The 13,008-nt window shown below is 66.6% G+C and overlaps 2 protein-coding genes and 1 long non-coding RNA gene across 3 annotated transcripts in view; 1 reads left to right on the top strand and 2 right to left on the bottom strand.

Moving 5' to 3' along the window:
* CCDC22 (CCC complex scaffolding subunit CCDC22) overlaps window positions 1-3,470 on the bottom strand; it is a 6,049-nt gene extending 2,579 nt beyond the window's left edge. Inside the window, 10 exon segments of the mRNA XM_085318817.1 lie at window positions 324-428; window positions 431-670; window positions 824-895; window positions 1,104-1,310; window positions 1,402-1,571; window positions 1,737-1,803; window positions 2,022-2,128; window positions 2,232-2,364; window positions 2,480-2,657; window positions 3,124-3,470. Coding sequence (XP_085174943.1) covers window positions 324-428; window positions 431-670; window positions 824-895; window positions 1,104-1,310; window positions 1,402-1,571; window positions 1,737-1,803; window positions 2,022-2,128; window positions 2,232-2,364; window positions 2,480-2,657; window positions 3,124-3,173 — 1,329 coding nt within the window. The 5' untranslated portion in view covers window positions 3,174-3,470.
* Window positions 1-13,008, bottom strand: part of LOC146587918 (uncharacterized) — a 50,948-nt gene that overhangs the window by 17,012 nt on the left and 20,928 nt on the right. The window lies entirely within an intron of this gene.
* The window catches only part of LOC146587920 (voltage-dependent L-type calcium channel subunit alpha-1F-like), a 16,894-nt gene continuing 8,344 nt past the window's right edge, over window positions 4,459-13,008 (top strand). Inside the window, exons 1-25 of the mRNA XM_085318790.1 lie at window positions 4,459-4,486; window positions 5,130-5,373; window positions 5,467-5,572; window positions 6,426-6,565; window positions 6,824-6,966; window positions 7,058-7,210; window positions 7,366-7,562; window positions 7,637-7,740; window positions 7,822-7,982; window positions 8,086-8,169; window positions 8,251-8,338; window positions 8,929-8,955; window positions 9,071-9,231; window positions 9,316-9,541; window positions 9,619-9,826; window positions 9,930-10,050; window positions 10,489-10,573; window positions 10,697-10,751; window positions 10,858-10,933; window positions 11,040-11,169; window positions 11,595-11,724; window positions 11,915-11,974; window positions 12,063-12,169; window positions 12,418-12,505; window positions 12,879-12,986. Coding sequence (XP_085174916.1) covers window positions 4,459-4,486; window positions 5,130-5,373; window positions 5,467-5,572; window positions 6,426-6,565; window positions 6,824-6,966; window positions 7,058-7,210; window positions 7,366-7,562; window positions 7,637-7,740; window positions 7,822-7,982; window positions 8,086-8,169; window positions 8,251-8,338; window positions 8,929-8,955; window positions 9,071-9,231; window positions 9,316-9,541; window positions 9,619-9,826; window positions 9,930-10,050; window positions 10,489-10,573; window positions 10,697-10,751; window positions 10,858-10,933; window positions 11,040-11,169; window positions 11,595-11,724; window positions 11,915-11,974; window positions 12,063-12,169; window positions 12,418-12,505; window positions 12,879-12,986 — 3,030 coding nt within the window. The remainder of the gene's footprint in view (window positions 4,487-5,129; window positions 5,374-5,466; window positions 5,573-6,425; window positions 6,566-6,823; window positions 6,967-7,057; window positions 7,211-7,365; window positions 7,563-7,636; window positions 7,741-7,821; window positions 7,983-8,085; window positions 8,170-8,250; window positions 8,339-8,928; window positions 8,956-9,070; window positions 9,232-9,315; window positions 9,542-9,618; window positions 9,827-9,929; window positions 10,051-10,488; window positions 10,574-10,696; window positions 10,752-10,857; window positions 10,934-11,039; window positions 11,170-11,594; window positions 11,725-11,914; window positions 11,975-12,062; window positions 12,170-12,417; window positions 12,506-12,878; window positions 12,987-13,008) is intronic.

Raw genomic sequence — 13,008 nt, 5'->3', positions numbered from 1 at the left:
CCACGCTGAGTGCCCCAAAACCTTCCCCCAAGAATGCCCCTAAAAGGGCCCATCAGTACCCCAAAAACGCTCCCCAGGAACACCTCCAAACACCCCATGCTGCCCCAGAACGGGCCCAAGACACTCCAGAACTGCCCACCACGCCACTTCCGCTAGCACCAGTTAAGGTGCCCATGAGCATCCCAAAGGGGCCCAAAATGGCCCGTACACCCCAAGGGGCCCCCACAGCAGCCCCTGCACCCCCAAACTGTCCCAAAATTACCCCTAGGCCAGGCCCTACATCCCTGAACTGCCCCAAAGCTGCCCCTGCACCTCCGAAGTACCTGCAGAGCAGGCCCTATACCCCCCAACTGTCTCAAACTTACCCCAGGCCTGCCCCCAAACAGCCCCCAAGTGTGTGTGTGTCCCCCCCCCAGCACCCCCAGCCCACCTGCAGTTTGGCCAGGTTGCCCTGGGCATCCGGGAGCAGCTCGAGGGCCTGCGCCTTGAGCCGCAGCGCGTCCTGGCGGCTCCCCAGCGCCAGGCGGCCCTGCCGCACCTCCGCCTCCGCCTGCGCCAGCCCCAGCTGGGCGGCCTGCGCCTCCCCTCGCCGGCCCTCGATCTCCACCTCCAGCCGGGCCAGCGTCGCCTCCAGCGCTGCCTCCTCCCCGGCCTGGCGCGTCCCCGTGCCCTGGGGAACCAGGCTGTTATGGTGGGGGGGAGGGTTATGGGGCTCCTTGGGCAGGTGACAACCCCACCGGGGTCACCAGTAGGGCGAGCAAACATCCGCCCGCTGTAGCCATCAGTAGGGCTGGAGCGAGCAAGGGCAGTGCAGTGCTCTCACCTCCTCAGAGCCCTTCGAGGGCGGCAGGGCCTCGGCAGCCACCCGGACCTGCTGCAGCAACACCTGGGGGTCCTAGGAGAGGATGGGAACCAAACTGCAGACCCAGGAGGGTCCTGCTGCCCCAGAACCCCCTTCCTAACCCACAGCACTCCCTGCCCCCCACAGCCGCCCCGTCCATACAGCCATCAGTAGGGGCCAGAGTGAACAAAACCATTTCTGATCACTCGGGCACCCAGGCTCCACGATCCCCTACCACTCCCCACCTCCGGCAGCCTCCTACCTGTTCGTGGGTTAGGTGCTGGGTGCGGGTAAAGCGTGACCCTTTGGGCAAGGCCCCTCCAGTCTCCCCGCCAGCCCCAAAGGCCCCCTGGAGCCAGGCAGGGTCCAAAGACCCCTCAGGGGGGCCATAGGGCCGAGGGGGGCAGGCCTGGCGGAGAGATTCCAGTGCCCGGAGCCGGGCCTGGAGCCGTTTCCGTCCCACGTATTCCTGGTTGGGGGGAAAAGAACAAGGAGTCAGACCCGTGGTTCCCGCTAGGGTGCAGGAAAGGGGGCTCAGCCTCCCCCTCTATGGGTCTCACCTGGGGGGGCAGGCGGGAGGCCAGCCCAATGCTCCCCCACTCGGTCTCCCAGTTGTGGCGGGTGCTGAGCTGGGCCGCGTGGGTCTCCAGCAGTGCTGGGGGAGCCCTGGCAGGTTGGGGGGGCTGTGCAGGCACAGGGGGGGCTGCCCCCCTGAAGTACTCCTGCAGCTCTAGTTGGGGGGGGGGGCAGTGTAAGCCATATGACTCCCCCCAAACCCTCACAGACCTTCCAGCCCTTCCTCTATCCCCCAAACACAGCCCCCTTGTAGGCTACCCCACCCACCAAAGCTCCCCCCAAGCCCAGCAGCTCTCCCCCCGGCCATCCCAGCCCCTACCTGGGGAGCCCCCGGTGTGGGGTAGAATCAGGGGGCAGGTAGAAAAGGGATGGAGATGGCCAACACCCTAAGAGAGGGGGAAAAATCAATTTGTTACTGATCACCAAACACCCCCCCTCAAAACACAGGGATACTGAACAGGGAGAACAGGATCAGGGGACAAGAAGGGAGGGGCAGAGACAAGCCTCGGGTGCCCCCAAGTGCTGAGGAGACCAAGGGAACCCCCCAAAAGGGGCAGAGAACAGTCTGGCAGGGTCTCAAGGCCATGCTCCCCCAAGCACTCACCTGCAGGCGCTGGAAGCGAGGGGTCCGGCAGCGGGGGGGCACCCAGGGGGTCCCCAGCTGGTCCCGGATGCAGGCGCTAATAGCCCGGAGCAGTGTCCCTGACTTCCCTAGGGGCAGGGGGCCGGTTAGGCTTAGGCCCATGAGCCCCCCACGGACCAAGTGCCCCAGGAAGCTCCCCATCCCCATACTCCACCACCTCCCCAACCATACCTGGGGGCTCGGCCCCTCCCTCGGCCTCGTCCCGCGGCAGCTTCTCCACAAGGAAGAGCAGGAGGCGGCGGGTGTCGTGCTCGGAGCTGTACAGGAAGGTCTGGTAGCCCACATCGCCGCTGAAGCCCAGCTCCTGCAGCAGGGCAGGGCCAGTGTGGGGGGGCTGCCTAGGCGCCACAGCATCCCCCCACCCCTGGCTGTGCCACAGGTGGCACACGGGTGGTAGCGCCCAGACACCGGGGCCCTACCTGGCAGGCACTGGCCAGGTCGGAGGCGAGGCGGAAGCGGGCTGACATGCCGGGGGGCAGGAGGGTGCTTAGTGGGGCACCCAGTGCCGGGCGCACCACGCGGACACAGCGCACCGCAGCCTCCACCACCAGCTCCGGCGGGAAGTCCCGCACACTCTGGATCTCAGGGGGCACCAGTCTAGCAGAGGTCACAGGAGCACATGCCCCCCTCAAATCACTGGAGGGACCCCCAGGGCTCCCCCATTGCCCCTGCCCCCCCCAAATCCTCCTGCCCCTTCTAGATCATCCCAGAGCACCTAAGGGGTACCCAAATCCTCCTAGAATCCCCCCCAGGGCATCCCAGAGCACCTGCTGGGTCCCAAACCCTCCTGGGGCCCTCTGCAGATCATCCCAGAGCACTTGAGGTGTCCCCAGATCCTCCTGACACCCTCCTTAAACCATCTCAGAGTACCTAGGGGAGGGGAACTTTTCCCTGCCCCCTCATTAGATCGTCCTAGGGGTCCCTAGGGCTCCCTCAGATCCCCTCATTCCCCTATCAGCTCCTCCAGAGCCCCATCCACTCCCTTAGGTCCTTCCCAATCCACCTCCCACCTCTGCCCACCCTAGAACCCCCACAACCTTCCCACTCCCTGAGCCCCACTCACGTCCCCGCCTGCCGCAGCGAGTGGATGAGGATTTTGTCGACCTCCTCCATAGCGGCGGGGGGTTTACGAGGGGGGAAAGCCCCGAAACCTGCAGGGGGGGGGGGCAGGACCCGGGGGGGGGGGGGGGGCTGGAGTAGAGGGGGGGGCGTCAGGGCGAGCAGAGACTCCGAAATCCCCGCAAAACTCTCCAAAATGCCTCCCCGGCCACCCCTGAGGGGCCCCCAAGACCCAGCGCGAGGGTGGGGGTGCCGGAGGGGCTGGGGGGCTCCCGGGAGGGGCCCAGCCCCCCTCACGCCGCTCGGTTCCCTCAGCGCCACCGGGAATCACGGGACGCGCCGCGGAGCACGCCGGGAAGGCAGGGTCCGCCCAGCGCGGGGCCCCCCGCCGAAACGGGGCCTCCCCGGCACAGGGCGCCCCAAAACGGGGCCCCCCTAAACAGGGTCCCCTGAAATGGGGCCCCCCCCAAAACAGGGTCCGCCCAGCGCGGGGCACGCCGGGAAGTGGAGTCCGCGGCGGGCGGCGCGAGGCACGCCGGGAAGGCGGAGGCGCGAGGCGCGGTGAGGCGGGAAACGGTGGCGGCGGCGGCGGGTCCCTCACGCGGGGCGGCGCCATCTTGTCCCTTCGCGGGGCGCCTCCTCTTGGCCTTCGCATGTGTGCCCCACTTTGTCCCCCTCACACGTGTGCCCCACTTTGTCCTCCTCGTATGCGCGTGCCCCATTTTGTCCCTTCACACGTGTGCCCCACTGTGCCGCCTCGTGTGCCCCACTGTGCCGCCTCACACGCATGTGCCCCACTTTGTCCCCTCACACACGCATGCACGATTTTGTCCCCTCACGCACATCTGCCCCATTTTGTCCCCTCACATGCATGTGCCCCAGCGCAGTCCCCCTTGTACACGTGTGTGCTCTGGTCTTGTCCCCCCACACACATGTGTGCACCCTGTCCCTGCTCTTTGCACACACGTGTGTGCCCTGGCACATGCGTGGGCTGCATGTCACCAGCCCTGCCTCTCACGCGCTCCCTCTCTAAGCCGTTAATCTCCCGGCAGCCACAAGCTGGGGCTGCCGGAGGAGCCTTGGGGAGGGCCGGGAGCCACCCCAGGGCCCACAGACCCTCCGAATCCCCCTGACCCTCCTAGATGCCCCCTGCTATCCCCAAACACCCTGGACACCCCTCAGGCACTTGCAAATACCTCTGAGACTCCCCCAGACCACCCCGACCTGCCCCAATTGCCTGCTAGATCCTGTTAATACCTTCAAGATCCCCCCCACCCCCCCTCAAGCAGCCCCTGGACTCCAATACACCCCCCCAAGATCGTTCTGGACACCCCTCACTATGTCAGAATCTGAGGAGAACGGAGATGGTGAGTGCAGGGGGGTTACTGGGGGGGTGTGGGGAGGCCTGGGCGTTCAGAGAGGGTCCTGGGCGTATGTGGGAAGCCCTGGGGTATATGGGGGCTCTGGGGGGCGGTTCTTGAGGGGATGAGGGGACAGGGGAGACTTTGGGGCTGGGGGGGGGTCCCAGGGGGAATAGGGGGGAGCATGGGGACATAGTAGGGGGGTCCTGGAGAGGAAGGTCAGCTTAGGGGAGGTATGGGGACTCCAGGGGATCCCAGTGGAGGTGAGGTGACCCAGAGGAGATATGGAGTTTCTGGGAGGTCTTACAAGTGATGGGGTGCTCTAGGGAGATATAGGGGCTCAGGGGGGGGTTGTCCCAGAAGGGATAGGGGGACCATGGGGACATATTAGGGCTCTGAGAGGGGATTCTAGAGGGGATAGGGCAAACTATGGGGACATACTAGGGCTCAGGGGGTCCCTGAGGGGATGTGGGGATCCCAAAGGATATAAGGAGTCCCTGAGGGCTCGAAGGGGGTCTGGGGAGATCCTAGGAGATATTTTGGGAGTTCAGGGGAGGTCCCTGGGGGCCCAGGGGCTCTGGGGCCTAAGGAGGGCCCAGGAGACCCTTGGGGGGACCGTGCTTGACCGTGCCCCTCTCCCTTGTCCCAGGGCCCCCCAAGGAGCTGCCGTCCTTTGCCAAGGCCATGGGGCAGCCCCTGGGGTGGCCAGTGGGCGAGGGGCCTGGGGGGCTGTCGGGCGGGGGGACGCCCCCAGGCCCCCGCCATCGGCGCCCACCCCACGCCAAGCACAAGGGCCAGGGCTCGGGAGGAGTCCCGCGCTCCCCCCGTGCCCTCTTCTGCCTCCGCCTCAACAACCCCATCCGCCGCGCCGCCATCAGCATTGTTGAGTGGAAGTGAGTGGGGGGCATGGGGGGACGGGGGTGCGGTGGCACTGCTGGCAGGGTGGGGACGACTGGGATCCACCCCCGTGATGCCACGGCCCCCAGGCCCTTCGACATCCTCATCCTTGTCACCATCTTCGCCAACTGTGTGGCTCTGGGTGTCTACATCCCCTTCCCCGAGGATGACTCCAACGCTGCCAACCACAACCTGGTGAGGACCCCGGTGTATGGCAGCCCCAGGGACCCCACCCTGTGCCCCCCTTGCCCCCACGAGGGCCCAAGCGTCCGGGCAGCCCCAGAGACCCTAGCCTGTGCCCCCCATAGGGACCCAGGTGTCCCCTCAGGCCTTGTTGGGCCGTGTTGAGTGTCCTCAGCTGGTCCCAGTCAGGTGCGGGTTGAGCTCGTTAAGGGATCAGCGCTAACAAGGCAGCTTAACGAAGCTGCTTTGGGTGTGAGAGGAAATCGGGGACCTAGGGGGGTGCCCTGGCACCGGGGGCACCCAGGGGGCCCTGTGGGGGGGAGCAGGGATACCCAGATGCTGGACTCCCCCCAGGGGGGGCTGTGGGGCACGGCGAGGGTGCCTGGAGTCCGGAGTCTCCCGGGGCGTGTGGCACATGTGTCCCTGTGCACATGCGTGTGCTGTACGCCTAAGCCGCTTACCCATGGCTGGGGTGGGCGGGGGGGCGCTAATCCCAGCTTAGCGCCCTTCCCCCATAGCAGGGCTCTATGGCCAGGATGCCTGGGTCCCTTCCCCGTGTGGCCAAGCGCCCGCCTCCCCCAAACCATGGCCCGGATGTCTGGGTCCCTGTTTCCCAAAAGAGCCCCGGAGGAGGCGGTGAGGCTGTGACGCCCGGACACCCGGGTCCCTTGTGCCCAACCCAGCCGTGGCGGGGGGAAGAGGGGGCTGGGCAGCGCCCTGGACGCTTGGGTCCTGTGTCCGTAGCAGAGCCCACGGGCAGCAGAAGATGCTGGGAAGGGTGGTGGGGCAGCTGGGTGGGTGAAGGGTGTTACAGGGCAGGGGGGCCTGGACCCCTGGGCTCACCCCCACCCCCTGCCGGCCCCAGGAGCAGGTGGAGTACGTCTTCCTCATCATCTTCACGGTGGAGACCTTTCTGAAGATCATCGCCTACGGGCTGGTACTGCACCCCAGTGCCTACATCCGCAATGGCTGGAACCTGCTCGACTTTGTCATCGTCGTCGTGGGGTGAGGGGGTGGCCACCAGGGGAGTGACCACCTCGGTGGCGGGGGGGGAGCTGCCCTCTGAGGGGGGGTGGCTGCCCCCAGAGATGGGTAACAACTCGGAGGGGGATGACTGCCCAGGATGGGAATGACTGCCTCATGTCAAGGGGGCAAAATGCTCTGCCCCTGCCCCGGGGGAGCGATAACTGCCCCAGCAGCCCGCCCGCAGCGGGGCCGTTCGCAGGCCCCGGCGCCCCGGCGAGCGCTGCCGCCGCCCCGCAGGCTCTTCAGCGTGATCCTGGAGCAGGCCTCGCACAAGCCCGGCGAGGCCCACCACATGAGCGGAAAGCCGGGCGGCTTCGACGTCAAGGCCCTGCGCGCCTTCCGGGTGCTCCGGCCCCTCCGCCTCGTCTCCGGCGTGCCCAGTGAGTGCCGCGCGGCGGGCAGGCCTCGCGCGGGGGTGCGCCCACGTGGGCGGGCGCGGGCCCCCCGCCCTGCAGCCGCCRCCTCCCACAGGCCTGCACATCGTCCTCAACTCCATCATGAAGGCTATGGTGCCGCTGCTCCACATCGCCCTGCTAGTCCTCTTTGTCATCATCATCTACGCTATCATCGGCCTCGAGCTCTTCATCGGCCGCATGCACAAGACCTGCTTCTTCATTGGCTCTGGTGAGGGGGGCCTGGCACCCCCGCATTGCCCCCCCAGAAGCCTTGGCACCACATGTGGTGCAGCCCCAGGCCCCCCCGCAACCTCTGGGGATGCTTGGGGCGTCCCTGGGCCCCACTAGAGCCGCCCAGGCTCACATGTGGTCCCCCGCTCGCAGACCTGGAGTCGGAGGACGACCCGTCGCCTTGCGCCTTCTCGGGGCACGGCCGGGCCTGCGTGCAGAACAACACGGAGTGCCGGGGCCGCTGGGAGGGCCCCAACGGTGGCATCACCAACTTCGACAACTTCTTCTTCGCCATGCTCACCGTCTTCCAGTGCATCACCATGGAGGGCTGGACTGACGTGCTCTACTGGGTGAGCTGTGGGGGACCCGCCTGCCGCGGGGGACCCTCATCTGCCCCCTGCTGACACTCCTCTGCCTCCTACAGATGCAGGATGCTATGGGCCACGAGCTGCCCTGGATTTACTTCGTCAGCCTTGTCATCTTCGGCTCCTTCTTCGTCCTCAACCTGGTGCTAGGGGTRCTGAGTGGGTGAGCAAGGGTGAGGCTGGCGGGTGGCATGGGGTGGCGTGGTGGCCCCCCAGCGTGCGACGCCTGCCTGGCCGCCCTCAGCGAGTTCTCCAAGGAGCGTGAGAAGGCCAAGGCCCGCGGTGACTTCCAGAAGCTGCGGGAGAAGCAGCAGCTGGAGGAGGATCTCCGGGGCTACATGGACTGGATCACGCAGGCTGAGGACCTCGAGGCTGACGAGGATGATGGGGAGCATGAGAAGCACCGTGAGCATCCGAGGAGCCGCCCCCCAGCCTGTGCTGTGGGTCTGCGCTGCCCCTCGCCAGCATCGCTGCCCTCCGCGCAACCTGTTTGCCCCAAATCCCCCAGGGCTGACCGCTGAGGACCTCATGGGGAAGCGGAAACCCCGGCTGAAGTGGCTCCGGCACACGAGCCACTCCACGGACACCCATGGTAACGCCACGTGCGCCGCGGCCCTCCCGCCCTAGATGCCGGGGTCCTGCACACAGCTCTCACTGCTGCCCCCCACCCCAGCCAGCCTCCCCGGGAGCGAGACCACCTCGGTGAACACGGAGACCGTGGGGGACGAGGAGGTGCAACCGACTGCCTGCGACCGCTGCCTGTGAGCCTCGGGGAGGGGCCCTGCATCACCACGACCCCCAAACTGGCCCCCAGCATCCCGATGGGTCCCCCCACAGCTCTGCAAGGCCTCATGAGATCCCCCCCGAACCCCTAGGACACCCAAACTGACCTCTGGGACCCCTGGGATCCCCTATGCCCCCCTGGGACCCAACAGTGACTCCTGGAACCCCCAGGATACCCTAGGGCCCCCTTGGGGCCCCCTACCGCCCGCTAGGGACCCTGACCCCTGGGACCCCCATGATCCTCTATGGCCTCCCTGGGATCCCAGCACTGACCCTTGGGACTGGCAAAGTGACCCCTGGATCCCCCATGATCCCCTGTGGCCCCCTGGGACCACAACACCAACCCCTCGGGCTATAGCTCTGATCCCTGGGACTTCCAGGGCCCCCTAGGGCCCACCCTGGGACCCCAACAGAGACCCCTAGGAGCCCCAGGACCCACCAGGGCCTCCCTGAGCCCCTCACACTGACCCACGAGGCCATTTACGGCCCCCTCTTAGCCCCTAACTGCTGCCATGGGCCCAAGGATCCCTGGCTGCGGGGTGACTCCCTGCCTTTGTCCCCCCACCAGGGGCAAGATCACGAAGACCAAGTTTTGGTAAGTGGGAAGTGAGGAGGAACAGGGAGGGGGGGAGCACACAGAGGCCCCCCCAAAGCCAAAGCCACTGTGTCCCCAACACCCTGCCACATCCCCCCCCACACACTACTCGCAGGCGGCGGCTGCGGCGGCTGAACCGCCTGCTGCGGCGCCGGTGCCGGGGGGCAGTGAAGTCGGTGTCGTTCTACTGGATGGTGCTGCTGCTGGTGTTCCTCAACACGCTCACCATCGCCTCCGAGCACCACGGGCAGCCGCCCTGGCTCACCCAGACCCAAGGTACCGCCGCCGGCCCGGACACTGGGGCCTCAGCACGGCRCCACAGGGCCCGCGCGGGTGCAAGCGCCGGCCCTCTGCCTGCAGCCTACGCCAACAAGGCGCTGCTGTCGCTCTTCGCCGCCGAGATGGTGTTGAAGCTGTACGCGCTGGGGCCCAGCTGCTACTTCGCCAGCTTCTTCAACCGCTTCGACTGCTTCGTGGTGTGCGGTGGGGTGCTGGAGACGGCGCTGGTGGAGCGCGGGGCCATGGAGCCGCTGGGCATCTCTGTGCTGCGCTGCGTCCGCCTGCTCCGCGTCTTCAAGGTCACCAGGTGCGGGGAGGGAGGGGACGCCGCCAGGCCCCCACTATGTCCCCGTGCTCCCGCTAAAGCCCCCGCTGTCTCCACAGGCACTGGGCCTCGCTGAGCAACCTGGTGGGCTCCCTCCTGAACTCCATGAAGTCCATCGCCTCGCTGCTGCTGCTGCTCTTCCTCTTCATCATCATCTTTGCGCTTCTGGGCATGCAGCTCTTCGGGGGCCGCTTCAGCTTTGACGAGACGCAGACCAAGCGCAGCACCTTCGACACCTTCCCCCAAGCCCTGCTCACTGTCTTCCAGGTACCTCAACCCCACCTCTAGCTTGATGGGAGGGGCTTGTACTGGGAGAACTGGGGGGCCCTCGAGGGCCTGGGGTGACACCAGCGTTGGGGGGCACCCACAGATCCTGACGGGAGAGGACTGGAATGCGGTGATGTACGACGGGATTATGGCCTACGGCGGCCCCGTCTTCCCTGGCATGCTAGTCTGCGTCTACTTCGTCATCCTCTTCATCTGCGGCAACTGTGCGTGGCACTGGGGGTGMTGGGGGCACTGGGAACAGGGCTGCGAGTGGCTGGGGACACTGGACTCCGACACAGGAGGGACAAGAGGCAGTGGGAATGGGGCCATGGGTGACTGGGGACACTGGGCTTCAATGCAGGAGGAACTGGAGGCACTGGGAATGGGGCTGTGGGTGACTGGGGACATTGTGGCTGGACACAGCAGGGACTGGGGAGCGCAAGGGGGACTGGAGAGACTGGGAATGGGGCACTGGATAACTGAGGATACTGGGCTCTGACACAGGAGACTGGGAACAGAGTGTTGGGTGATGGGAGACTGGTTGGGGCCCGGGCACTGGAGGGGCTGCGAGGACACTGGGAAAGGGTGGGAGGCACTGGGAGGCACTGGCAGGATACTGGGAGTAGGGGTGAGGGGGCACTGGTTAACCCCTTCCTCCCCAGACATCCTCCTCAACGTTTTCCTGGCCATCGCTGTTGACAACCTGGCTGACGGTGACAACATCAACTCGGGTGCCGACAGCAAGAAGTGAGCTGGGGCCCCCGGGCCCCCGAGGCGGGGGCACCCGGACGTGCGGGTCCCCGCGGGGATGATGGGGGGCGGGGGCACCCGTCACCTGAGTCCTCTGGCTGAGCCCCTGCGACTCCGCAGGGACAAGGCTGGGGAGGCGGAGGCCGGTGCAGGGAGCCAGGATGTGAGCGTGAAGGTGAGTGCGGACAGAGGATGCGTGTCCCCACGCCTGTGCGTGGCGCTCACGTGTGTCTACATGCGTGTGCTCAGCCCATGTGCACACGTGCTCATCCCACCTCCAGGTTGAGGGGGAGCCACTGGAGCCTGAGGAAGAGGAGGAGGAGGAGGAGGAAGAGGAGGAGGAGGGGAGCGAAGAAGGTAGGTGCCAGCCCACCCAGACGCCGGGGTCCCGGGAAGGAGGAGGGCCCCAGGCACTGGGGTCCCAGTCTGTGTGCGCGCTGCCTGGACACCTGGGTCCCCACAGGCGAGGAGAACGGGGGGGAGCGGGACAGCCTGGGGGGGCCACGAACGGAGCCCCTGGAGGAGCCCCCCAAGCCCAAGGTGGTGCCAATCCCTGAGGGCAGCGCCTTCTTCCTGCTGGGCAGCACCAACCCGTGAGACTGGGGGCACTGGGAGCACTGGGGGGGCTGGCACTTGGGATACTGGGGGACTGGGGATGCTGGGGCTAGGGGAAGTGGGAGGCTGGGACTGGGAGCTCTGGGGCTGGGGGAACTGGGAGGGCTGGGGGCACTGGAACAGGGGGTTGAAACTAGGAGTGGCAGCGCTGGGAGAACTGGGACTGGGAACACCAGGACAGCTAGGAGCAGTGGGACTGGGGGCAYCGTGAGGGCTAGAACTGGGAGCAGTGGGACTAAGGGCGCTGGGGCTGGGAGGACGGCGTACCAGGGGAGCTGGGAAGACTTGTGGGGAGCCTGGGAAGCTCATGGGGAAGGGGGCTAACTGGGATGGGGGGCGGCATGGCTGGTGGGGACTGGGAGGCCTGGGCCTGGCAGTGCCCTGAGCCCGTCGCTGTCCCCAGGCTGCGGGTGCGGTGCCACGYGCTCATCCACCACCACGTCTTCACCAACCTCATCCTCGTCTTCATCATCCTCAGCAGCGTCTCGCTGGCCGCCGAGGACCCCGTGCGGGCCCACTCGCCCCGCAACCACGTGGGCAACTGGGGCCGCTGGGGTGACTGGGACCCGCTTGCCCCCACCTGCAGGGGCTGCTGGGGCCTCTAGGGCCCTGTCGCCCCCAACCTTAGGGGTGTTGGGGCAGTTGGAGGGCAGGGTGTAGTTGGGGGGGTGTCAAGGGGTAGCTGGGGTGTGTGTGGGGGGGTCACCCCTGTCTCCCTTGCAGATCCTGGGCTATTTTGACTACGCCTTCACCTCCATCTTCACCGTGGAGATCCTGCTCAAGGTACACCGGACGCCGGGGCCCCGGGGGCCCCGGGCGCGGGCAGGGGGCGGGGAGGGGCCCGGACACCTGGGCTCACGGCCTGCCCCAGATGACGGCGTTCGGCGCCTTCCTGCACAAGGGCTCCTTCTGCCGCAACTGGTTCAACCTCCTCGACCTGCTGGTGGTCGGCGTCTCCCTCGTCTCCTTCGGCATCCAGTGAGCAYTGGGCTGCTGGGGCCGCTGGGAGGGCTCTGGAGCTGCTGGGGGCACTGGGAGGGCAAGGCTGCTGGGGAGTGCTGGGGGCATTGGGACCAGCTCTGGGGCTACTGGGGGCAATGTGAGTGCCACTGGGCACTCACCTACTGGGAGGGCACAGAAAGGTACTGGGAGCACGTGGGGGGATACTGGGAGCAGGGAGGAGCACTGGAGGGCACTGGGAGCACTGGGCCTGATGCTGCCGGCAGCTCCAGCGCCATCTCGGTGGTGAAGATCCTGCGGGTGCTGCGTGTGCTCCGGCCCCTGCGAGCCATCAACCGTGCCAAGGGCCTCAAGGTGGGACTGGGAGTACTGGGAGCACTTGGGGGGGGGAGGGCTGGGGCCATCGCTTCCCCCCAGGATTCGGTGGGAGGGGCAGTGGGTGTTACTAGTGTGTGCTGGGTGCACTGGTGCCCTCATCATGCAGTGTGTGGAGGGGAGCAGTGCCTGTTACTGGTGTGTACTGGGAACACTGRAATGGGGGCAGCAGATCTTACTGGTGCATACTGGGAGCACTGATAACCCAACACGTTGCGGGGAGAGGGGGCGTTACTGGTGCTGCAGGTGCTGCAGCGGGTGGTGTTACTGGTGTCACTAGTGCACAGCATGTGGTGTGACGTGTCGGGGTGTCACCAGTGTTACTGGTGACACTGGTGTCACTGGTGCGCAGCACGTGGTGCAGTGTGTCTTTGTGGCCATCCGCACCATTGGCAACATCATGATCGTGACGACGCTGCTGCAGTTCATGTTCGCCTGCATCGGGGTCCAGCTCTTCAAGGTGCCTCCTCGCCGGGGGGGAG

This window comes from Rhea americana, unplaced genomic scaffold, assembly GCF_003343005.1.
Source record: "Rhea americana isolate MKP2758 unplaced genomic scaffold, rheAme1 scaffold_553, whole genome shotgun sequence".
In the NCBI taxonomy this organism is placed as follows: domain Eukaryota; kingdom Metazoa; phylum Chordata; class Aves; order Rheiformes; family Rheidae; genus Rhea; species Rhea americana.
The sequence above is the reverse complement of the archived record's forward strand: the minus strand, read 5'-3'. Positions and strand labels throughout refer to the sequence as shown.